The sequence below is a fragment of the Nilaparvata lugens genome, chromosome Y (assembly GCF_014356525.2).
Source record: "Nilaparvata lugens isolate BPH chromosome Y, ASM1435652v1, whole genome shotgun sequence".
NCBI classification, from domain to species: domain Eukaryota; kingdom Metazoa; phylum Arthropoda; class Insecta; order Hemiptera; family Delphacidae; genus Nilaparvata; species Nilaparvata lugens.
The window spans coordinates 4,503,166-4,527,613 of NC_052519.1; the positions used below are offsets into that span (position 1 = coordinate 4,503,166).

At 33.9% G+C, this 24,448-nt stretch overlaps 1 protein-coding gene and 1 long non-coding RNA gene across 2 annotated transcripts; both read right to left on the reverse strand.

The window, feature by feature from the left end:
* Positions 1–1,333: 1,333 nt before the first annotated feature.
* On the reverse strand, positions 1,334–8,034 carry LOC120355249. The gene is made up of 4 exons (XR_005573467.1): positions 7,639–8,034; positions 5,799–5,826; positions 4,230–4,307; positions 1,334–1,597 (listed from the first exon to the last, which is right to left on the reverse strand). It is a non-coding gene; the product is annotated as an uncharacterized LOC120355249 (long non-coding RNA).
* A 1,510-nt stretch (positions 8,035–9,544) lies between these two features.
* LOC120355198 lies at positions 9,545–17,663 on the reverse strand. Its single transcript, XM_039443531.1, has 6 exons — positions 17,502–17,663; positions 15,967–16,044; positions 15,473–15,574; positions 13,645–13,792; positions 10,560–10,823; positions 9,545–9,615 (listed from the first exon to the last, which is right to left on the reverse strand). The coding sequence occupies exons 1-6, from the start codon at positions 17,511–17,513 to the stop codon at positions 9,545–9,547; spliced, it is 675 nt and encodes a 224-aa protein (XP_039299465.1). The 5' UTR covers positions 17,514–17,663.
* Between the last annotated feature and the right edge of the window lie 6,785 nt (positions 17,664–24,448).

Consider the following 24,448-nt stretch of genomic DNA (forward strand, 5'->3'; position numbering starts at 1 on the left):
AATAGACAGGCAGACAGACGTTAACATTAATATAGAACTTATAAATGAAATAATTATGTTGAGTATTATTCAGCTGAAATCATGTGTCGGCGCATAAAGGACAGTCAGTGTGATACCAGCCTGCCAAATAGCATCAGCTTTTTTAAATGAATTGAAAAATTACATGAATAGCATCTAATTAATTCCAGCTGACTAAATTATAAAAAAATCGAAACAAGTTTTTCTTCTTAAGCACTTTCAATGTTATTTGTATATCCTGAAAAAGGACGATGGAGTTAGGTCCGCCGCAAAGTAGACCCACGTTAATCCACGAAAAGCAACCCACGCTGTGGAATGTTTTTTAAACCATTGCTATAAAATTATTCATAATCAATCAGCTGACAAGTGATTATTCATTGCATGTATTACACAGATGCCTAGAGAAGCCTATCAATGGTTTACAAAACATCCCACGGCGTGGGTTGCTTTTCGTGGATTAGCGTGGGTCTACTTTGCGGCGGGCCTTAGTGAACTCTGCTGTCCAACGAACTTGACCTGTAAAAAGGTTCAAAGAATACGTGTTCAACATTTGAAGCTGATTGATCAATTCTCTCTTATGTTATTGTAGAACATACAAACAGATGGACAACGACTTTGGCCTTCAGTAAGTCAAAGGTGAGAACTCGCTAACGCTCGTCAATAAATCATTGCAATTGTTTATTTATTTTATTACTCAGTGAAACCTGGGCCCTGTTTCATAAAACTTATAAGGCACGTAATACAGGATCACCATTCCAATTACATGCTCAATACAGCTGATAAAATCAGCCGTTCCTGTATTACAGGACTTCCAAGTTTTTATGAAACAGGGGTCTGGGGCCTGTTTCATAAAACTTACAAGTCCTGTAATAAAGGAGAATCACCATTCCAATTACATGTTAAATATAACCGATAAAATCAGCTGTTCCTGTATTACAGGACTTCTAAATTTTTATGAAACAGGCCCCTGATTGTATTTCTCAACTTTCAACATTATTTATTATTTGATGTTGAGCATGCATTGTAAAATGTCTTATTGCAACAAAAAAATTTCTGTCTCATCATAGAAATATGAGAGATACAAAAAGAGAGATTCAGAGTATAATTAACTTTTAAAATTTCTTTTAGAAAACTCAGAATACATTTTGAAAATTCAAATTTCCAATATATTTTTTAAGCTTTCAAATGTATTTTCATTTCTGTCAAGGTATTGTTTACAAAAATCAGAATATATTACTTTTGTAAATTATAAATTCACACAGGAGGTGCTAGAATGAAATAGGATAGTAATAATCAATAACAAATTCGAATAAATTCAAATTAATTTTATTTATCAAAGATATAATATTATTTGCTACAACTGTATTTGCTTATATCGTGATGCCTGTCTTACAGACAGTAGTTTCATAAACTTGAATACTTGGCTAAGATGAAATACTAGCTTAGAATGCATTTCAGTTCTCTCAAACGCGATTCTTATTGTCCTGTTAGTGTCATCCCTCACTCATCCACCATTACCCTCCATAGCATGGTAACAAAACACCATATCAATTTTATCCACTGTCCTCAGTAACATGATCTGAAAAAATAAATTAATATCAGTACCAGAAATGTAATATAATTTTCTTTTATCTTGGCAGCCACCAACATTTGTGACATTAATTGCATCAAAATTGTATTCCAAGAGCAATATATCACGACTTATACAAGATGCTAACATTTATTATCATTGAATGCAAAGTGGATGCCGGTTCAGTGGTGAATGCCAAGAATGGCTTCTCCAAAACTTGAAAGTAGACTATAAAACTTCAATACTAGGGACATCATGACAAATGCTCTATGTTTAATCTACAAACATCATATAATCACTGATGATGATGTCTGTTGCTATGCTATACTTGTTAAATTGAATAACATTTTGTCCGAATGCTCTTTGTGGGTGGAGTTAACTTCATTGTATATAAGAGTACTAAATCTTATTATATTAAAGCTGCAAATCTTATTATATTAAAGTTGCAAGACAAAAAATTACGAAAAATTCTCAGCCTATACGGCTGATTGTATCTGAGAACCAACCTCGAAATCAGTTAGAGAACACACTGGAGGCTATGGGAAAACCTCCAAATCACGAAAATTCTACCCCCCTGGCACCCCTAGAGCCCACTTTATAGTTACAAAAGACAATTGGGGGGGCGAAGCCTGCCTCCCAGCCGGAGCGCGAAGCGCGGAGGCTGCTAACCCACCCTATTGGGGGTGCAGGGGGCGAAGCCTCCTACCGAGCGCGATTTTCTAAAGAGTTGCTAAGTGTTCTAAAAGAACACTTCCAACTTCATGAGTGTAAATCTTTTGATCAGACCCTTGTCTGATTCAGCCGCCTTCATTAAACTATTTGAGATTACTATGAGATTTGTTGAAGAGTTTTCCTCTCACATAGAGCATTCATTTTATAGTCAGATATAAGACACTACAAATGCCAAAAAAATGTTTCTTATCCATTAGATTTTACAGTAACAAAATTCAGGTAGACCTACTTTATAATGCCTGAATACAGGCGAAGTCATAGAGGTCTTTCTTTAAGCTAAGGTAACTTTTCTCCATTCAATACAGATAAGTGGTTATACACAGTCAAATCCTGGAATGTGACAAAAATTAATTGTTGATGAAAACATCTGAAGGCCACTTTTAATACGTCAGAAATAAACCCTCCTCTACTCAGTTACTCAGGCACTTATGTATACAGCAAGTTAATGAACATTCCGTTCTTATAGTCCAGTCAAGAAAAGGCTATAAAGGGGAATGTTTGGAAGACAATAATTTTTGACCCTACAGTTCTGTTTAGGGTAGTAAGGAGGTAAACATATCAAAAGTCCCCACCCCTACCCCATGTGCTAAGGGGGTGTGGGTGGTTCAAAGTTACCATTTTTTGGTTTCTTGCATATAAATCTAAAACTATGAATCTTACGTACATAATTGTTATTTACAAAATTTAAGCTTACATAATTTCTTACGATATTCATCTCACAACTTTTTCTATGCGGTATCTTCTCTAGTTTTCGATATATCCTCTCTTGAAGGTGTAAAATTTTTGAAAAAACATGTTTGCCTCCAATATATTTCAATTTTTGCTCTTATAACTTTTTAAAAATCGATGGGAAAAATTCATGCTGATTATGAGCTTGTAACGCATTGAATTGTCTTCAATTTGATGTATAATTGCACACTTATACGCATTTTCCTATAACTGTTGCAGCAGCATTAGTATTGATTGTGAAATCTCCATTTTTTCAACAATAGACCAATTGACAAAGGAATTTGGAGGGAATGTTTTAGACACAATTTTTGACTTTGCAGCTTTGTTAAGACTAGTTACGAGAAGAACATATCAAAATTCCTAACTCATGTGGTAAGGGGATGAGGGTGGTTTGAAAATTGCATTTTAAGCGTTTTGCTCCCACGCTCTTATCTTGAGAACAATGTGTTCAACTGACATAACTAACTATTCAAAAATGAAGCTTAATAAATTCTCTACACTTTTTGTTTGCTGGAATTTTGTGATATTCCAAACAGTTACCAAGATATTCGCTCTTGAAGGTGTGTAATTGTTAAAATGACAGGTTTTCATCCAATGTTTTGCTCTTTCAGGGCTTATAACTCTCCAACAATGCATCATAAAAACTGATGCTTATAGAGCATTGAATTCTCTTTGAAATGATGCATTATTTCACTATTCCAAGTTTTCCTTTCATTGTTATAGCAGCTTCAATGTAGGGGGTAAAATTTTCATTGCTGCAACAATTGATCGTTTGAAAATCACATTTGAGGGGGGGTGTCTGTGAAACAATTTTTGACTTTGCAGCTTAATTTGGACCAGTTAGTAGGTGAACATGCCAAAAGTGTGCATCTTTATCTCCTCTGTTGAAGGTGTGGAACCGCTGAGTGAACACTTGTTGCAGCAATGAAAATTGCACTTTTCTATGTTCACCTCCTTAAATACCCTAAACAGAACTGCGGTAAGAAATTGTCTTCCAAACATTCCCCTTTATACCCTTTTTTGAGCATCCATTGCCTGGACTATTATATTAGCTTTAGTATGCTGCTTGATAGGCCATAAATTAATAGTTAATACTGTTACTATTGACTTGACAGTTAGTAGTAACAGTTGATAATAATTGTAAGAAAAGCATAATAAAGTCTCCTCAAATATTACTTACAATTGATATGATGGGCAAATGCTTTCCTGAAAACCACACATATTGAATAAGAAGATAGTCACATCATACAAGGTGGACCTGAAAAAACATTTTAATTTGCATTTTAATTCAGGTTTCCAAAAATTCAACACTTGTGAAAAATCATAACTTATTACTCTTGAAAGTTTTAAATTTTTGGAGAGATGAATTTAGAAGATTTCCTCCTCTCTTTGAAATTCCATGGATGGGACAGGAATAATTTTATCTGTCCGCCAGTTATATAGGACGGGAATTGCAGGAAACTGAAAAATTAGGCGAACCAAAACTTATGATTTCTTGATCATCCTCAATGGATCAGAAGGTGAAACACTGATCAAATGAATGTAACCTATAATTGGTATAGAGAAACAAGTTTAAGACTATCTGGAAATATTTCTCAGATCTTATATTATGTTATTTTATCATAGATTGGATTATTTCAAACAGTTGAGGCAAAACAACAAATCTGTGCGGTGGGGGGGGAGGCATGACCCTCTTGTTCCAGAAAAAAAATAGTTTGTTACTCATAAACATAATGAGTTAATAGAGTTAAAACACGAGGAGAAAAATTAATGTTCTTGCAGCTTACTGAAAAATGTTAGGAATCATTTTCTTTAGCTCACTCATGGATTTCCAGAATTAACTACAATCTCAGTAATCACATTTTTATAAATGAATCGCTAACCGCAGAAAGGAAACATATCCAACTGATAGCATTGTAATGGCGACGTTTTGAATAAATCATTTAGGCCTACTGCAGGTTTAGGTTTTATCAAGTGTTTTGTCTCTCCTGTAAAATTATGAAAACTGGACATGGTGCCTTTCTGCGGTTAGCGATTCAGATAGGTTCACAAATATTATTTAATGGATTGAATTTTATATTATTAAAAAAATTATATTCAAATTATGAATGATTCATTATAAGATGATAATGTACTAATTATTGTATGAATCAATGAACTTTTTTGAAACATTAATTTCTTTTGATAGAGTCCTGTTGAAAATATAAAACTTTCTGAGCTCACGGGGGTCCATGCCTCTATGCCCCCCCCCTGGAGCCACCATTGCCTCTAGGCACACATTTATACAACAAGTTAATTAACATTTCGTTCTTATTAGTTTCAGTATGCTGCTCGATAGGCCGGCCATTAAGGCTAGGGCCATATGAGCGCACAAAGTGCGTCCGTTGCAACTTACTTTTTGACGTCCGTTGTAGAAATACATAGAAGTGAATTGGTGACAACACACGAGGTACATGCATACCAAGTAACGGAAGTCGTAACGGACGGTGATTTTTGAACTGCGTCGAAATGTTACAATGCACGTCGAGACATGCAAAAGTTATTACTTCGTCTGGTTCAATTGCGTAAAGCCAACTGACGTTGACACACCACACTCAACGCTCGTGTGGTGTCAATGGCGACGGCCGCAAAAAGTAAGTTGCAACGGACGCACTATGTGCGCTCGTGTGGCCCTAGCCTTATAGTTAAAAGTAACAGTTGATAATAATTGTAAGAAAAGCATAATAAAGTCTCCTCGAATATTACTTACTCTGATCATCACATCATACAAGGTGGACCTGAAAAAAAAAACATTTTAATTTGTAGCTTCTATACAATTATAAAATTTCTTGAGCTGTGTCTCACCACTGTTTCAATAGGCCTTACATTACAATAATGACACAAACACACAAAATCTTCAAACTCAATTATTTAATTCTATGTAGCCTATGCCAGATACATCTTGTATGTATTCTTAAAATAAGATTGACCATGATATAATATACAGTTAAAGAATAATAATTAAGCTTAGGTAACACAAAGTAACTCATTAACCAGAGCAATTTTTCAAATCATTCTAAAATGTATAATTATGTAACTGATATATTATTTATTACTTCTTAAAGTCCAACTTTGTATATGGAAGTTAAAATTTTCATGTTTTTAATGTATATGACTATTGTCAATGCTAACTGTTGTTTAGCCTGTGACAAATAATAAAATTAATTGAATTGTATCACAGCAAACATTTTAAATAAAAAGTTTGTAGGCTATCTCCACCACAATCGGAAAATTGATTTTAGTAGTTTGAAAATAAAGAACAGTAATAAATCCCTGCATTGATGGTGCAAAGAGATATTTTTATCAGCAAAATTTCTAAAAGCCATTGTCTATAATATGAACAGTAGGATCCCTGAAGGTGGGCTAGGCCAACAATAGTTGACAACAAAAATCTAAAAAAGTGAGGTCCACGTTGTAATAACAGTGTTTGATTAGCAATGGCGTTGCTATTATCATTGTTTATCATTCGAAAAAGCAGATAGCACTACGGCTGCTATTCCATTCTAGCTCCGCAATGTTGCCAAATGGTTTTTCAACAATGTGGAAGTATAATTAATAAACAAAATATTTAATCTCAATCATAAAAATTTATAAATTACCGAATTGAAATAATCATTGAAAACTATATTTTCTTGACGAATAAAATATAATTTATTATTTGAAACAAAAATGAACAGTTGATATACCAGTATTAGGCTAACTATCGACTATAGAAGTCAGTTGCAAGGCTGAGAATCGGCAAGGCTGTTCCGCTATCTTTCTTTAATACCATTATAACATGGACCTCACTATAGGCCTATAGGGTAGTCGGAGAGGTCTGTGTAAGCCAATACTACTCAGCCTGTACTGCATAGCATATCAGAAATAGGCCTATAGTAATAATCTGACTATCAAACAGACTTATTAATGGAAACCTATTTTCAACTTTAAATTTTAATAAAGGAACATATTATAATAACAAAATTTAGGTCTACTCAAAATATGTTGCCAAGATATTGTAAAATAAGGCCGTAGGCTAATGCATACGCCCTACCGTACTTATTCGTTTGTAAAAGAGTACTGTAGTCATCAGTGTACAATATGACAATATCATCATTTGACAAATTACTTGAGAAATAGCCTAACCATGATTCATGTCTAATTTTTTGTATAATTACATTATAAATTGAGTTATTTTACAGAACAGTAGCTTACAAATTTCTATCCTAACCTAAGCTGTAAATAACTAATAGTGAGTAGGTTTTTGATTCATTCAAATTTTTCAAATAAGTGCAGTATCTCTGGAGTTTTTAATTTATTGTGATATATTCTGTGATTCATTTAGAGTATAAATTCAACCTTCAAAATATTCAAATCATTATTCCTGGACTGAAAATCAAGTTAGTGCCAAAGCAGTGTGTGATCACATAACCTCAACTTTTGGACAACATTAACATTTTATCAAAATTTTTGGAGAGAAATAATACAGGCTTAGCCTAGTTTTTCCTCCAACGACATAATTGTATTATGATCATAGTGTTTTATACAATAAATGAATAACCCTGACTTACCTTATTGCACTATGTTGTTATGTTAACCACATAAAAAGCCAAAATGTTTTCTGGTATATTACTAAACTATGAAAGCTAATTTTCAACTTGAAATTTTAATAAAATATAACATCAAAGCTTTGGGTTTAACGGTTCCAGCAAGCAGCAATTCAAGATCAACAAGGAAGAAACCCATTGCTTTGTTTTTGAAGATAATAATTTAGTTTAATTAGAAAGAAGTAGAAAAATGTAGAGAGACAAAGCTGGCAAGAATGTTATAGGCAGCGCTAGTATCAATCTTCAAAACGTCACGGATCTAGTGTATATGCTATATATAAAATGATGACGTTCTATGTCGACCGAATGCCTAGTGATGACGTATAATACCTTTGTTTACAATGTCGTCCGAGTGGGTACCCACCACTGCCACTACTCTCCCACCACTCCTAGCGACTCCCCTCACTACAGGCACAGAATATACAGAATGGAAACTTGTAATCAATCGCCCATCTAACCAATGCTTTTTACATGACCCCAATACTAAACACGTCACGTGACCTTGGGAAGTTCCAATCCTGGTCTTCTGATTGGCTCGTGGCAGTGAACGAGATCAATTGATCCGGATCATTGAAGTGATCCGAACCTACCATCAATACTATTACAATGCGGCGCTTCCTAACAAGATGGCGGAAAATGGCGTCAGGATATAGCCAAGTTTCCGTACTGTATGTATACTGTGCTACAGGTAGTGCCAAAGCATGGCCTATCACCTCTTAGGGTACAACCACACTGAAAGCGGAGCGTGGCGTGGCGTGGTCAGAGCGTTCATGATACACACAGTATATGATACACACATGATACACACAGCGTTCATATACACACAGTAAGCGTCTAGAAAATTGCGTTGTCCAATTTTGCACGGACATTACTTTGTGAAAACAATTACTTAAAGTATTGGATTTTATCTAAGCTTGCTAGGACAGAGTGGGTTAATGGAATTAACTTGAATCGTAGACTATTTGTTGAATATCACCATCTGTTTAATGTTTTAAGAAAGCATGAGTCCCGATTTTTTGAGTAGCCTACAACATGCAAATGTAAACACTTCAACCTTTGATTATATTTTGACGAGAGTGAAGCCTGATTTGGGAAAACATTCACTAATAATTAGAATTTTAATTCCAATTATTGAAGGAATCTAATATCTGCTGAAGGAATCTAATATCTGTTGAACAAAGATTTTTAGTTAAAAATCAATTACCAAGTTTAAAACTTTTTGTTTCTTTAATAGTTTCAAATTTTTTTAAATAACTCAATATTATTCGATAGAAATGGTAATTGAATGGGATATTTGTAGTAAATTTATTAATTCAAGCCCTCTAAATTCAAAATTTTAGTTTTCTTGTTTATTTTGGACTAGCATTTTATAAAAATTGAAGGTTTAACGTGAAATTCTAACCTTATCTTGGAATTTGTCACCTATAATTAATTAATTTGGCAGAAAAATAGCACAAGTACCACTTAATTATTTTATCTACCAATGTTATTACATAAATGTCATTTTCATTGTAATTAAATAACAGTAAGGTAACCATATTTCAAAGAAATTTGAATGAAATGGATTAGAATAGCCTTACATTTGATTTCAAAGAGCAATAGATGAATGTTCTCTTTTGAATAAGCAAATAATACACATTACAGGGTAATTTGGGCAAACATTAAATTTAATACACTAGTGTACTAGATGGTAATAAAAAATGTAGTAGAACAAGTGCATTATTATGTACAAGAGTAGACCACTAGTATGTACATTAGTAGGGAACTCGCACTTTGACGCTCCGCTCGTAGACGCTCAAAAAAAAACCAGCTTGTTCCAAAATATGACGCTCCGCTCTGCGAGTAGACGCTTGCAGTGTGTTTTAACTCATTACTTAGCATGATATTGTTCACGACGCTCCTTGACGACACGCCACGCTCCGCTTTCAGTGTGGTTGTACCCTTAGAAAGAGAGAATTTCAGTGTTGTGGGATGACAAGCGTGGTGTATGTGGAGGACACCCAACACCGCGAGGAGCCCAGCTGTGAGCAGCATCCCCCACTCCGCCCATCCACAGACGCCAGCCCAGGGCGACTCTGGCAATATAAATAAAGGAGGGGGGAGGTGTGAGCCGATACTTACTCAGAACCTCAAAAAATCTTGTTTGAAGCCTTTAGCTGTGATGACACGACAATATGGACGACATTTGTGTGTACACACATGTTCAACACACTTGACCTGTTATTAGTGACCACCTTACTAGGAAACACAGTAAAATGAATTCGAATGAGCACATGTAAAGTCACAAATTTTCAGCTAGTAGTTGTTTCTCCTTTATGATGTGTTCTGATATGTTTTTTCAAATTAATTGATCCAGCACAATTATAGTCACAATACTTGCAGTTGAAAGGTGTTTCACCTGTATGTGTTCTGATATGTGATTTCAAAGCACTTGATCGAGCACATTTATAGTCACAATACTCGCAGCTGAAAGGTCTTTCTCCTGTATGTGTTCTTATATGTTCCTTCAAATGACCAGATTGAGCACATTTATAGTCACAATACTCGCAGCTGAAAGGTGTTTCTCCTGTATGTGTTCTGACATGTTTTTTTCAAATCACTTGATTGAGCACATTTATAGTCACAATACTCGCAGCTGAAATTTGTTTCACCTGTATGTGTTCTGACATGTTTTTTCAAATCACTTGATCGAGCACATTTATAGTCACAATACTCGCAGCTGAAAGGTGTTTCTGCTGTATGGGTTCTGATATGTTCCTTCAAAGTACTAGATTGAGTACATTTATAGTCACAATACTCGCAGCTGAAAGGTGTTTCTCCTGTATGTGTTCTGACATGTTTTTTCAAATCACTTGATTGAGCACATTTATAGTCACAATACTCACAACTAAAAGGCTTTTCCCCAGTGTGTTTTCTCATGTGTCTCTTCAAATGAGTTATCTGTGTAGTTTTATAGCTGCAGTCAGCACAGCTGTAGAGCTTGATCTTTTTGCCAGCCATAGATGGCTCAGTGCACTCTTCCATGGGAGAGATTGGATGTGCATTCAGTCCACCCACTTCTGTTGCATTGGCAGTTTCAGATGTGCTGCAGTTTGAAGGCCACATCTCCGGTTCACTCACCACTGAAAATCCTTCTGCCTCTTGCTCAACTGCAAACACCCATAATGCAACTTGTAAATGATTAAAGATAATAAAGTAATAATAAAATATAGTGCAAAACAATCACAAAATTTTCCTTGCCTCACCTCAATCATGCCGCATTAATTATCATAATCATTATTCATCAATTGATACAATAGTTTATACAAACCAAGAGTTTTGCAGCCGATTATAGAATAGTATATACATAAGACAAATTATAGTGTTAAATATTCGGTTGGATTATGAACAATCAGAGAAATAATAATAATAACAAATAAATTAGGCCATGAGCTACTCTTTTATTGAATAATGATCCATTTTTGCTAATCCAGACCATGGTTTTCTCTCAAAATTGACATACATATAGGTTGAATTGTCTGAAAATGATTGGTTATGTATATGGATGCCTATCTTTTTTGTTTCAAAACACAAAAATACTGTTGAATAAATAGGAAATTTCACCTGCGTTTTGACACAAACTGTAAGAAATGTGCATCAAAACTACAACTATTAACTGACATGAAATTGTGAGCTCTAGTTTGATGAGTGGGGCATCCACTATTCATCGACTACTCAGAAGAGCAACATGGCTACAATTGGCAAACACAGCACATTATTGCATATCAGTTGTGCTGGAAATAGGATGATAATCTGTAGTGAACACAAGTAATCCAGTGAAGGGCAATTTATTGAAACAATAAGACGTTGATGTTGTCAATACCACTATGTATACTGAGTGTCCCAAAAGTAAAGTGCCAATCTTCGGGAATAAATTCTATGGGTCAAAACATAGGAAAAATGTGGAATATTTTTTTCCTAAAACGCTTCGTTTACAAGATATTGGCCATTTTGTATTTTTTACAAAATCATTTTTATCTTCAAAGTTTTACAACCGATCGCAATAAAAATCGGTAGGTATGTTCAAATAAGAGAGATGAACTGTAGAAAAAATAATCAACTTTGACAAATCCAAAGATGCAGTGCATGACGTTGTTTATTTTGGTGTTGAATGATTGTAAATAAAATTTCCTAAAAAAATTTGTTCTTGTTAAATTTCTCTATCTATCACCGTTCTCCCGCAATTTTGGATTGAAAGTTTAAAATGGCCACCATTTTGAATTTTCGAATTGGACAAAGTTGAATATTTTTTCTACAGTTCATCTCTCTTATTTGAACATACCTACCAATTTTTATAGCGATAGGTTAGAAAAATTCGAAGATAAAAATTATTTTGTAAAAAAAATACAAAATGACCAATATCTCGTAAACGAAGCATTTTAGGAAAAAAAAATATTCCACATTTTCTCTTTGTTTTGACTCATAGAACCTATTCACAAAGTTTGGCACTTTACTTTTGGGACACTCTGTATAGTGGTATATAATATATCACAATATATCCTCACATACAATCAAATTATTGAAGGAATGTGTATAAATGCAACTTATACCTATAACTGTTGCTATGGCAACCACATCTGATAGCTAGCTATTACCCTACATAATAAATTATTGACCGAGCGAAGTGAGGACTAAGATTCAAGTCGACGGTTTAGCATTTCTCTTAATTTTTAAATGTTTGATTGTTTATATGTTGCACATTTACAGCGAAACGCGGTGATAGATTTTGATGAAATTTGACAGGTATGTTCCTTTTTAAATTGCGCGTCGACATAAATACAAGGTTTTTGGAAATTTTGCATTTCAAGGACAATATTAAAGGAAAAAGGAGCATCCTTCATACGCCAATATTAGAGTAAAAATAAGACTATAAAATTATTCATCATAAATCAGCTGTCGAAAGATTATAAATTGCATGCAATTCAATATGTCAATGTAACTTGGTAAAAAAGCTGTGTAGACTATTAATTGCATGCCTCATTGAATGCAATTTTTATGAACTATTGATTACATGCAATAGCGCATGCAATTAATAACTAAAATAACATAGTATTGTCTCTCGAACTTTCTCTGCTTTGAGCTCGGGCTGTCCTGTTGCCAGTATGTCTTGAAAGGAGATTAGATTTTGATGTTAGCAGTTTTGATTCACCAACCCGAACAGCCATTAGCCGTTTTCACACCGATATCTCGCCGACACGACATACAGACAGGATTTACTCTGATGGACAGTATAAGAGGAGGATGCGGTTTATAACTGCGCGAGGTCTACTGTTCACAGAGCTACTAGTTCCTTCATTTCCTGTTATGTGTTATTATCATTGTGTACATTTTTTAATTGTTCCAGTTCCAATCGTAAATTGTTCCATCACGTGACTAGTGCAAAATGTTCCCATGGAACGCCATTTCAAAATCGTTGGTTCAAGCTTTTGGCGCACACATATAAAGATGATTTACACTAAAAGGTGTCGTTTACTAGCTGCGTGAATGAATAAAGGCTGTTTTACAAACTTACCGTCTAGATAAGTGTACATTTCTTTTATTCCATTACTCTCAAATTTTCTATTGAGGAAAATTCATTTCATGAATGGTTATCAATCATCATATTGTTGGTTATGTATTCTATGGCTATGCTATGGTAAACAAACAAACTATCAGCGCATGCTCAGAGAAGCAAGCAGACTACAATGATCGATCAATGAGAGCTCAGATAGTTGGAACTGTACCATGTCGGACAATTTACCACGCTTCGACTGTGGGGCAGGAGTTTGGAACTGGAACTGGTTTCTGGTACAGAATTTGTCAAAACTCTTCCCATGGAACGCGGAACTTTTTACCTGGTAAATTGTGAATCAGACAATTTACCACATTCCATGTACACAGAACGGGCCCATTGATGAATAAAAATGGATGAAATAATAACACGAATCTCACCATATAATTCCTCTTTGATGAATATTAGATAATAGCCAGGGATTAGATAATGTTGTTGGCTGAAATCATCATCAGTTAGAGAGCATGCAGTGCTGCACTCTGGCGCTGGTTCTTGGCTGCTATCATTCTCCTGCTTAACTCTCGCCATCTGCAATATTGACATCACAAACAATGAGAAGACAATCGATTATTGTTACACTTCATGTAAAAGACACAAATATTGGTAAAGGAGCAGCAGCTACTGAATTTGACTGCTGCCTTGAGTTATATCACGATAATTCCAGTTTAATGACAGTGATTGTACTGGTTCTTAATAATCATGAAATTTCAAATTAAGGCCAGCCATTCACGTTAAGGTTTCCCAAACTGTAGATATTCGTCTGCACTCTGCAGTACACCTGGACAGGCAAGAGATACTACTGTGCGCTGGGTGAGTGAGGGGTACTTGAAGTTGAAATGGCAGCCATCAAGTTATGCTCTCTAGATTAAGATAAACTGATTGCTAGTTTGGTGGGTGTAAACAAAAAACAGACAAGAATGCTAGTCAAGATACTTACAACTTATTGTATAACAATGAAGTATGGACTTTCAGCTGTATTCATACACTTGTATGTTCAACTCACACTTACGCGACTCAGGTCGAGAAGAGACTCGATTCTAGTCGAGAGCATGTGTTTCCAAATGGTAACACTCAGACCAGTCGATTCTAGTCTCCGCGATTGTCACCATTTGAAAACACATACTATCGACTAGAGTCAAGTCTCTTCTCGACCTGATTCGCATAAGTGTGAGTTGCCCCCTGTGGGTTGGGGGAGCTTTGAGTCGAACATCGTACTCAAGAATGTTCTGAAAACCAGAATACACCCACAATATCCCTGCTTGTCGTAGGAGGCGACCAAAAGGGACCCTAAGGCAACTCGGAAGTTGCCTTGCCATCAAACCCACGGGATCTGCCCCATCAGGGCAGTTTCGGAGGGGCAAAAAGAAAATCCCAAGTGACCAGAGATGGGTGAAACTCCAGCACAAATGCGGGTCAAGAGGCTGAATCGAGGACTAATCAGTCTGAAGAGACTGCCAAGCATATCACATTGGATTGCGACAAGCAACCAGGTGATGAAATGGATGTTAGTATAGGAAAAAACTCCAGGTTCTTGTAAAGGACACAGATATTGGTTTGCTAACTAACATACTACTTGGGAACACAATAAGCTTCGGTTGACGTGTGGGGTTCATTGAGCCTTTGGATCCTCGAATCCGTCCCTTCAAAAACAATAAGTGTGAGTTGAGCCTTAATGTTATTGACAATATTGCAATATAGGCATTGATTGTGTTCCTTGAATTTGATGGAAATATGATTCTATCTATTTCAAACAAGCTCGTCTTCCTGAGGGAAGCTGGTCACTATTTAAGCCATGCGCTAATAATAATAATAACAAGCTGGTGTCCTGTGCTCTGTAAGTGTCTGAAGCAGTTGACAAACTCAAAACTTGACGTTCTGAAATCTTGAAGAACTGAAAATAGGCCTATAGCCATTATATGTTAATTAGGAATCTATATGCGGAATTTCATGTTAATCAGATCAGTAGTTGAGACGTGATGATGCATCATTCATGATCATAAGAGCCGATTCTTTCCATTATTATAGACGTACTGAAGATTATTCTGGTTATTTGATAGAGCTTTTTACAATTTAGAGTTTTCATACTGTTTTTCTGCCGAATCTGGAAGAAAAGTTTTCATTCAGCAATAAGTTCTAATTATAATTTGATGAAAAAATTGCAAACTAAACTGCATTATTTATGTATTCTAGACTATATAGAATACATGCCTGATTGGAAGTTGAACCATTGTGCGAGGATGACTCATCTTTGACGTTGCTAGTTGCTAATTCACATTCTCCAAATTCATCCTCCTGCTTCTCGATCTTTATCTGTGAAAATAACAGATTCATGTGTCACTTGAAAACTAGACGAATATCAAACTCAGCAAGTAATAGTGCTCACTATTAAAATATGGGTTGTAGTAGTTGTTTGTTTATTTCTGTTGTTAGAATATCGATCAATAGATTCAAGAATGTATCTTTTAAAGAATGGACCTTTTACTATTGTCCCCATTGATGTCTACTCTACTTTTTTATAACATGCGTGAAAGGCGATCAATAAAAATATGGCATAATTATAAAGAATATTGAGACTGAAATAATCTTTCAACTAATTTCATTATATACTATCAACAGTAGAAAAGTTGCAAGAAAATGGGATTCAACTTCATCATATAGCTGTAGTCAGTAAATTTCAAGGTGGATTGTTCAACAATACATGCCTGCTGAGTAGCTGTATCACTACGTGCAGCTCCAATCCAACTGTCATCAAAAGCACCTTCCTGTTTCTCAACTTTAACCTGCAACAAAGAGACAAAAAATCAGCTTGAGTCCTTATAGTAGAATTATGTTGAAACACTTTTTCTGTTTTAAGGTTATCTATTTCAGATACCCTGGTAAAGTACTGTACTTGACAATTAATCAGGCAACACTTTGATAGTCAGAATTTTCAAAGCTTGAAATCCCCATAGATCGAATAATAGTGTTTTTAGCTGCTACATAATGGAGATCTCAAGCAACAGACCCCCATTTTACACAGTACAGAGTACTGCACTGTAGATGAGTGGGAGTTGCTGGTCTCCTATCAGGCGCCTCCCCAGGTGGCGGGGAATGCCCTCTAGATATAGGGGGTACCGAGGAAATCAAATACCCGGGGTGGACCAAAACCAGCAAACTGCTGCCTTGCAGATAAAATTAGATTCCTTTATTTATGTATGTTAAACAATTTACTGGCTTATACACTACCTAATTTACATTAAATGACGGTAATGCTAATTATTCAACGAATTATACAAACTATGGATAATAAAAATTAATCAAACAGAATAAATATTGAATGCAATTAGAATAACAATAATATAGAATTGTAATATAACTTCATAAATTGGCGGTGTTTAAACAAAAAATTGTCGATTCTTTAAGAAGGATATGAAATGATATCCTTCCCCTCAACACACGATCGGGTGGTCAGTGGACACAACGCAGACGGAGATCAGTGGATATTCAAAGGAAAGAAAATCTTGAAAGAAAATTGACTGCTGCCTTGTAGTTTGGTATTGGCTTACCAAAGGCTAGGGAGGGACTAGCCTTTTCTACTCTATATAATTATAATTAGCTTTAAATTTGGAGGCCACTATTGTCTTTGTGTGTAGCGTGCTTACAGCTTACATGGGGACAACAGTAGGTTTTTCACTAGCTCAATTTGCTGTTGCAGGAGCACAGAATTGGAAATGCCATCTATGCATTCAAGTATCGGACAATCCCACATTCCTAAAAAGCTAGTGGCAGCTACTATTGCTCCTGTGTGCAGACTCTTACCAGATTTTGATTCTTATCTGCCCGCTTGGTCATGCATAAAAATATGAATTCTGATAATAAACTTTATTCCCGAAAAATTATATGGAATAAGAAACAATAAATTGTATGAATTAATAAGCGATATTGATTTTTAAGGTTATGTTGAGGAATCTTTTACTGGCACATAAAATAATGCATTTAATGTGATCACACCCTTATATAGACAAGATAACAATATATATATATATATATATATATATATATATATATAATATATATATATATATTATATATATATATATATATATATATATATATATATATATATTACTTCCAAATAATATAGAACGTTACTTCCAAATAATTATATGGAATAAAAAACAATAAATTGTATGAATTTTATAAATAGGCTATACTGTTTTTTAAGGTTATGTTGTAGAAAATCAATTTCAAAACTCACCTCTTTATCCATTTTCTGAAAATAGGACAAAATAATGAGAGAAATAAACAATAAAATTTAAATATTCTTTTTCTAAGTTTAATTTATTAGAATGATTTATACAGATATATCCACAGTTTCCCTTTGTTATTTTTCGAAAATCAAATAGATCATTGACTACCAGCTTGACCAACCCAACGGCTTAGCTATTTTCATGTACTTTTCAGGTTATGAAAATAAATTATTCGATTTCAATTTCATTATTCCTAACAAGATCTATTTATTAATATTTATAGTTGAAATGTCTAACTTTCACGTATTTTTATTACAACTACATATCCAACCGAATATCTTACTTACTTACTTACTTATCGAGTAAATGCAACGATGCTATTGTTCATACTAAAACTAATAACAATAAAGCAATGATTTACTCACTTGAATACACGAATAAACTCTTGTTTCGTTATGATTTTCAAGAATTAACACTGGACCCGAGTCGCCTAAGAAACGCGAATTTCACTAGCAGACTTTGGTAGCGGAAACAGTGATAAGACAGAGCTACCAACTAAACCTGGTAACCGCTACTGTAGTAGCGGATGGATAGCGGTTCTTGTTAGCTGTTACCTTTTTATCACTTCCTATTCCTACTTAACCGCGAATTTTTAATTTCAATTACGAGTTCCATACATTGCGAATTATATTAATCTACTAGGAATAAATTTGTTTGATGGATGAATTACGAGACTAAAATTTTGATAAAATATGCTGTTACGACCATGCTGAAATGAAAAAAAATATGATTTGACAGACAAAATTGATCTTTTGATAATTATTGAGATTTAGTTTTTCAAATGCCAGGTTCGATTATTATTTTTCATCAAGCTACAAAACTTAGCCTACTTCATCGAATAAAATTGAATGATGGTGGCTAATTCCTAGATAAATAATATCCTTCCTTATTCATCCAGAATATTGTTGAATTAAAAATTAGAAAGATCTAAGCAAGTAGATAAATAACATTAAATTTTAAAAATAATAATTGCAATATGGAAACAAAGTTACCGTATATATTCACTTCTCCTTATATGGCCATCAAAATTGATATAATGAATGAAATTCTTAAGTAATTTATTGAAATGTTTGATTATAATATTGATTAATTTTTCAATTACAGTAGCTTAATTAATTGAAAATGGCAAAGAAAAATAGTCGATTCATGTCCTGGTAAATTGATGAAACTTTTTGAAAGCTATATAGGTAACTTACTTGCAATGAGAATTTTTATTTCATTCCGTTTTCAGTAATATTATGAGGATTTTTTTCATTAATATTACTGTCCGTTCATTCCATTCAGCTGTATGTATGAGTGAATTAACGAAGTTGATAAATTGTGAACCATTAAAAAAATATGATTCCACCTCTTGGCAGGATATAATTAGCAACGTCCCGTCCGAATCCCTCCTCACAGGGATAATAAACCGATTTTCAGTAGCCGCTACCAGGTCTAGTAGACGCCAAAAGTGGATTTAAGTAATAACAATAGAGTACTTAAAGTGAGAAAACGGAAAAAATGACATGAATTCAATAATTATAATAATAATGCTGTTTAATTCATAAATAGTAAAAGATAGACTCAATTACAATTTTACGATATAATTCTAAACAAAAACACTTATTTTAGAGGCAAAATAATCAAATTGTTAAAAAAGATCACCATTACACTACTTCAACAGAGTGCCCCAATATTAGATTTTATCAACTTGTAGGTTATACAATTCAAGAGATTTAGGTTATTACAGAATGACCCAAAAAGAATGGTCGGCTTTCAAGTGACTATAACTAGAATAATTTCCAACATACATTTTATTTCTATTATTATGAGCTTGTTCAATTGTCTAATTTCAGAAAACGTCATAATTAACAAAACTGCTTCAAAGTCGTCGACGTTCCATTAGGTGGCGTGATTATCTTTTGGCCTTTGTTTGCCGCTCTTTCTTTACAGTATCACGTATGTTAATTATGACGTTTTCTGAAATTTGACAATTGAACAAACACAGAAATATAGAAAACTAAATGTATGTTGGAAATTATTCAAGTTATAGTAATTTAAAAACCGACCATCCTTTTTGGGCCATTCTGTATCTTGTAACAACACAAAACATTCAAGTAAAAACACAACGTTCACATTACACATATAAGGAACTAATTTTATCATCGGAAGAAACATGAATTATCAGCCATACTAAATTAGGATATCAATAAGTCAAAATCACACTGATTATCCAGAAGCGAAATGCTAGTTGCAATTCAATACAGAAGTGGAATTAGTGTTAATCTAGCTCTAGAAGATCCACATTTACGAGTAACATTTTGAATGAATAACGCAACACATTGAAAAAACTGGTTATTTATATAGTAATCAGTCTGCTACTATTTACATTTTATTTTACATACTACTATATTTATTTCATTTATGACAGACTGGCACACTGTCAACGAGAGAAGGAGGCTGTCAAACGAGAGAAGGAGGTAGTAATTTCAAGCATCTTTTAAAATGGAATGTTAGTAGCAGACAGATTACTAAATAAATAAACATGTTTTTCAATGTGTTTCGTTATTCATTCAAAAAAGTGTTGATTTAAGTTTCATTACTTTACCTATCATTTCTTTACAAACTAAAACTTCAATCAGCCGCCATTTTTGGTAGAAGTATCATAGAACATTTTTATTGATGCCATCTTTCTAGTTTCAAAAAAGCATTTAAAATGATGTAGCACACAATGGGTGTTAACAATATTAGAGTTACAACCCCTAAGTCACCCCCTTCCTTATGCTGAGGGGTTGAAATTCAGTTGTACGTCAAAAGGTAGAGTATTCGTCCAATAACTTATCCTGAAAGTTACAGTATTATAACTACAACAGTCTCCAACTTATTGAAGGGTTCCCATACATTATGACTTACTCTGTATAAATACATTTTCAACTCAACTAACTTAACTATATGATATGTGTAGAATAATAGTTTCTTCGTGTAGACACCTCTCCAGCCGCTTCCAGTAAAATGTAATTATCAATTTGAAAAACAACTTCCTCACTTTACCAAAAGCGGCCCAGAGAGCCTTGTTTGTCAGCTATCTTGTTAACAATAAGTTAATACAAAAGTGGTAAGTCTTTTTTCCTATTACATGAATATTAATTTCATTTATTGACTGATGCAAATATCGGTATGGATCGCTAACGATTTTTCATCACTGTATAAAAAAAAATGTATTAGAATAAATTTATGTTTAAGTAACTTGAAAGTAAAGCAACTAGGAGACATAATTATAGGGCTGGCTTCCGAGCTCGAGATTTAGCTTAGTTCTAGACTTTAAACAGCTGGAGTCAGAAAATTGGCTTTCCGAAATGGAGCGTAGTCATGGTTTTTAAGATATTAATTTTCTCATTTCTAAAATGTTGGTAACGTTTTTTCTCGACTAAATGAAGCATTCCTAAATAATTAAAATAGCTGAAACTTTACACAATTTACTCGTTATTTTATTTTGTGTTCAACTTTATAGTTTTTCGAAGTTTAATTTAAACGTGGACTACGACGAGGCCCCGTTTCGGAAAGCCAGTTTTCTGACTCCAGCTGTTTAAAGTCTAGAACTTAGCTCAATCCCGAGCTCGGAAACCGTCCCTTAAAATATTTTTATGGTAAACTTCATTCGCATTGATCTGGCAAAAACCCATGCACAATTCTGGGTGATTCACAACCGGACAAAGATAATTCAAGAAACATAAATTCGGGTTGACCGTCACCTTTTCAAGTAATTCATCTAGCACTTCAATCTCAAGGGTTTACTATAAAATGAGGATTATTGACATATCGGAGATGTTATCAATTGACTTATTATAGCATGGTAATCCAAGTCTGAGCAGAAGTAATCTATGATTAAGCCTGGTGTATAGACTAGATTTTTTTTAAGATTTCGTCTTGGAGACTCCAGGAGGGAGTATAAGACAAGGCATTCTTATGAATACTCAAATTCCATACAGTACAGAACAGTCAAAGTGTATAAATCACCAATCCATACGGAATAGTCAAGTGAAATAGATGGTGATGTTCTTGGTTGTGTGGTATAATAGCAAGTTCCGTTGAAGCGGCGACAAACCAGTTCAACTGAAACAGGAGAAAAAAGCGATCAGAAACAACAGCAAAATACCAAGGAATAATAAGCTTTTAATGAAATTTGTTATTACTTCATTACAAGGCATATAAGTGATGAAATTATTAAATATTGAATATGAAATATTAATATATGAAATTTCTTGTAACCGGTGGAGGGTTTTATAAGCCTCTTCAACTCACACCGTACATAAAATTATGTAGCCGAGAATCTCTCTATACGATGACTTAGTTAATTTTCCAAAATATGAAATATATAAAAATACATGTGGTTCGATAGACATTATACTACTGCTGCGCGAGGTATATCGAGGGGATGTTTCTTCTCTTCAATAATATTTGCAAAAATTATACTGCTATGAAATATCTTTTGAATCCTTCATTGGTTTGGGAGCTTATAGTGGGTTCGTTCATTCAAATGCACAGATTATTATCATTATTCAATTGTCACCTAGTTTAGCAACTAGCAAGTAGCAACTACGAGCCAGGAACTACAATGGAAAATATTAATAAAATTTAACTTCAGGCTTAATAAACTAATCAAAACTAATAAATAAAATCATGTCACATTTCAAATTTTCAAACAAAACAAAGTTACAAAGTTATTCAGCAATCAATTCAGGTCAAGAAGGCATATTCAATTTTTAATTTCAATACTTGGGTACTTGCTAACTTGCTGCAACTACTGTAGGTTTGGGCCTCGGTCATTCTATGAATTTTGAGCTATATAAGAAAACAACAAGGGTTTGGCACTAACCATTTTAACAATATTCAAACTTGGACTCTTCAGAAACACTCACATACAATTTAAGAAAACTCACTATATTTATATGGGAAATTGACCCATTCAGAGGACCGAGGCTCGCACACCGTTACCCGATGTTTTTCCGGTTACGTCTCAATTCGGACTGTGGCCTTCTCACTGAAAATTATTCCCCTTCCACTAGCATTGAGCATAACTTTCAGTGGAAAAGCCAAAGCTGCAAAAAAATCAACGTTTGTACAATTCCCAAATACAGAAGCTTTTTCGACATGAAATTGTAATTGCGTATTTGAAAAATACTCGAAAATTGCTTTAATTTCGACAACTAAGCAACAAGTTAGCAAATTCAATAAAAACATGGTCAATTCTCACACTAAAAGCTCAAGGTTCAACACAAGGTAAAAATCAAAGTTCATTCAGTTCAATAACCTGCAAAAGAATATAAGATACACAGAAAAAACAACTACAATAAAATCCACTCAATATCACACTATTACATTTTTCAACAATATAAGTATGAAATATTCTCAATACAGACAATTAAAACTTACAAAACTACAATATGAGATATCCAAAAACTGTATAAAGATTTCCCTTTTGACACTGCCAACTGAATGAAATTTTGTAAGTTGTGATTACAGTAGGAAATAAATTCTTGTTAGGATGTAGTAAGCTTAATGAGCTCACCCATCATCTTTCGTTTATCATCACTGCTCATATATTTTCTATGATATGCACAACCATTCTATAGTGAGGTCCACGTTATAATGGCAGTGGATAAAAATAGCAAAACAACGTTGCCGATCCTCTGTCTTGTCAATGCCTTCTATAGACGGTAGCTAATACAGGTTTATTGATATAATATTAACTGTCAATTCTTGTTTAATATATTCAATTTCATTTTATTAAGCTCGAAAATATATTTTCCAATGATTTCATACTGAATTTTAATGATGAAGATGAAATATTTTGTAAATCTATTATTAATTCAACATTGTTAACAGACAATCTGGCAACAGAGCAAAGCGAGAAAAAGATAGCGCTATCTGTTTTGTTGAATGATAGACAAGGATAGCAATACCATTGCTAATCAAACACTGCCATTAAAACGTGGACCTCACTATAGGAAGTTGAGTGGTCGCTGAAGAGAATGAATTATTATTCTTTGTAAGCAGGATTATACCAGGGTAATCTTTTTCAACCTCCGATCTCATATCATAAGACACAGACGAGCGATAGGGGGGCAACTTTCACATATGACCTTGAGAGGTTGTGAATGAAAGTACTACATAAATTCGCTCCTGGATTTTGGAAGATTTTGTGTTATAAATAGTCACGGATAAGTACAAATTTTGTGTTTATTTCATTATTAATTGTTTCTTGATCACGTTTTATCATTTTGTTTTAGATTTTAATTCTTAATTCTATTTTAAAAAGCCAAACACCGTTTAGAGGTTAGTTTGAGGTTAGGTTTTCAAGATTTAAAAATAAACATAGTTAGTTTACTTGACTAAAATAATAACCAAATTAAAATCCTATCATTTATAAATCAATTATTATTATTGCAAGTAATATAATTTCTTAGATAGGAAGATGAGCTCAAGTAAAACACCGAAGGTTAATAATAGAAATGTAAACATAGCAAGAGTACTTACGCGTTCCCAAAACCAAAATTCAAAAACGCCAAAACCAAAAACCCCAGTTCTTCAAACTACTTTAGCCGAAAAAGTTGCTCAACTACAAAGTAGCCACACTAATTTAAAAAACCAATTAGAAGTAACTTTAAAAACGTCTGAGGAAGAAAGGTTAGGGATGGTTGAAGAAATTAAATCTTTGGAACTGATTATAAAATTACAAGATGAAGACCATAAAAAAGAAATACTAAATCTAAAAAATCAATGTAGTCTAATGTCGGAGGAAATAAAGAAACTAAAATCTAAATTTGATAATACTAAATGTATGATAGAACCTCCGTCCAAATGCAAAAAAATAGAATCTAACCTAAATGATGGGAAATGCTCTGAAAATGGTCGA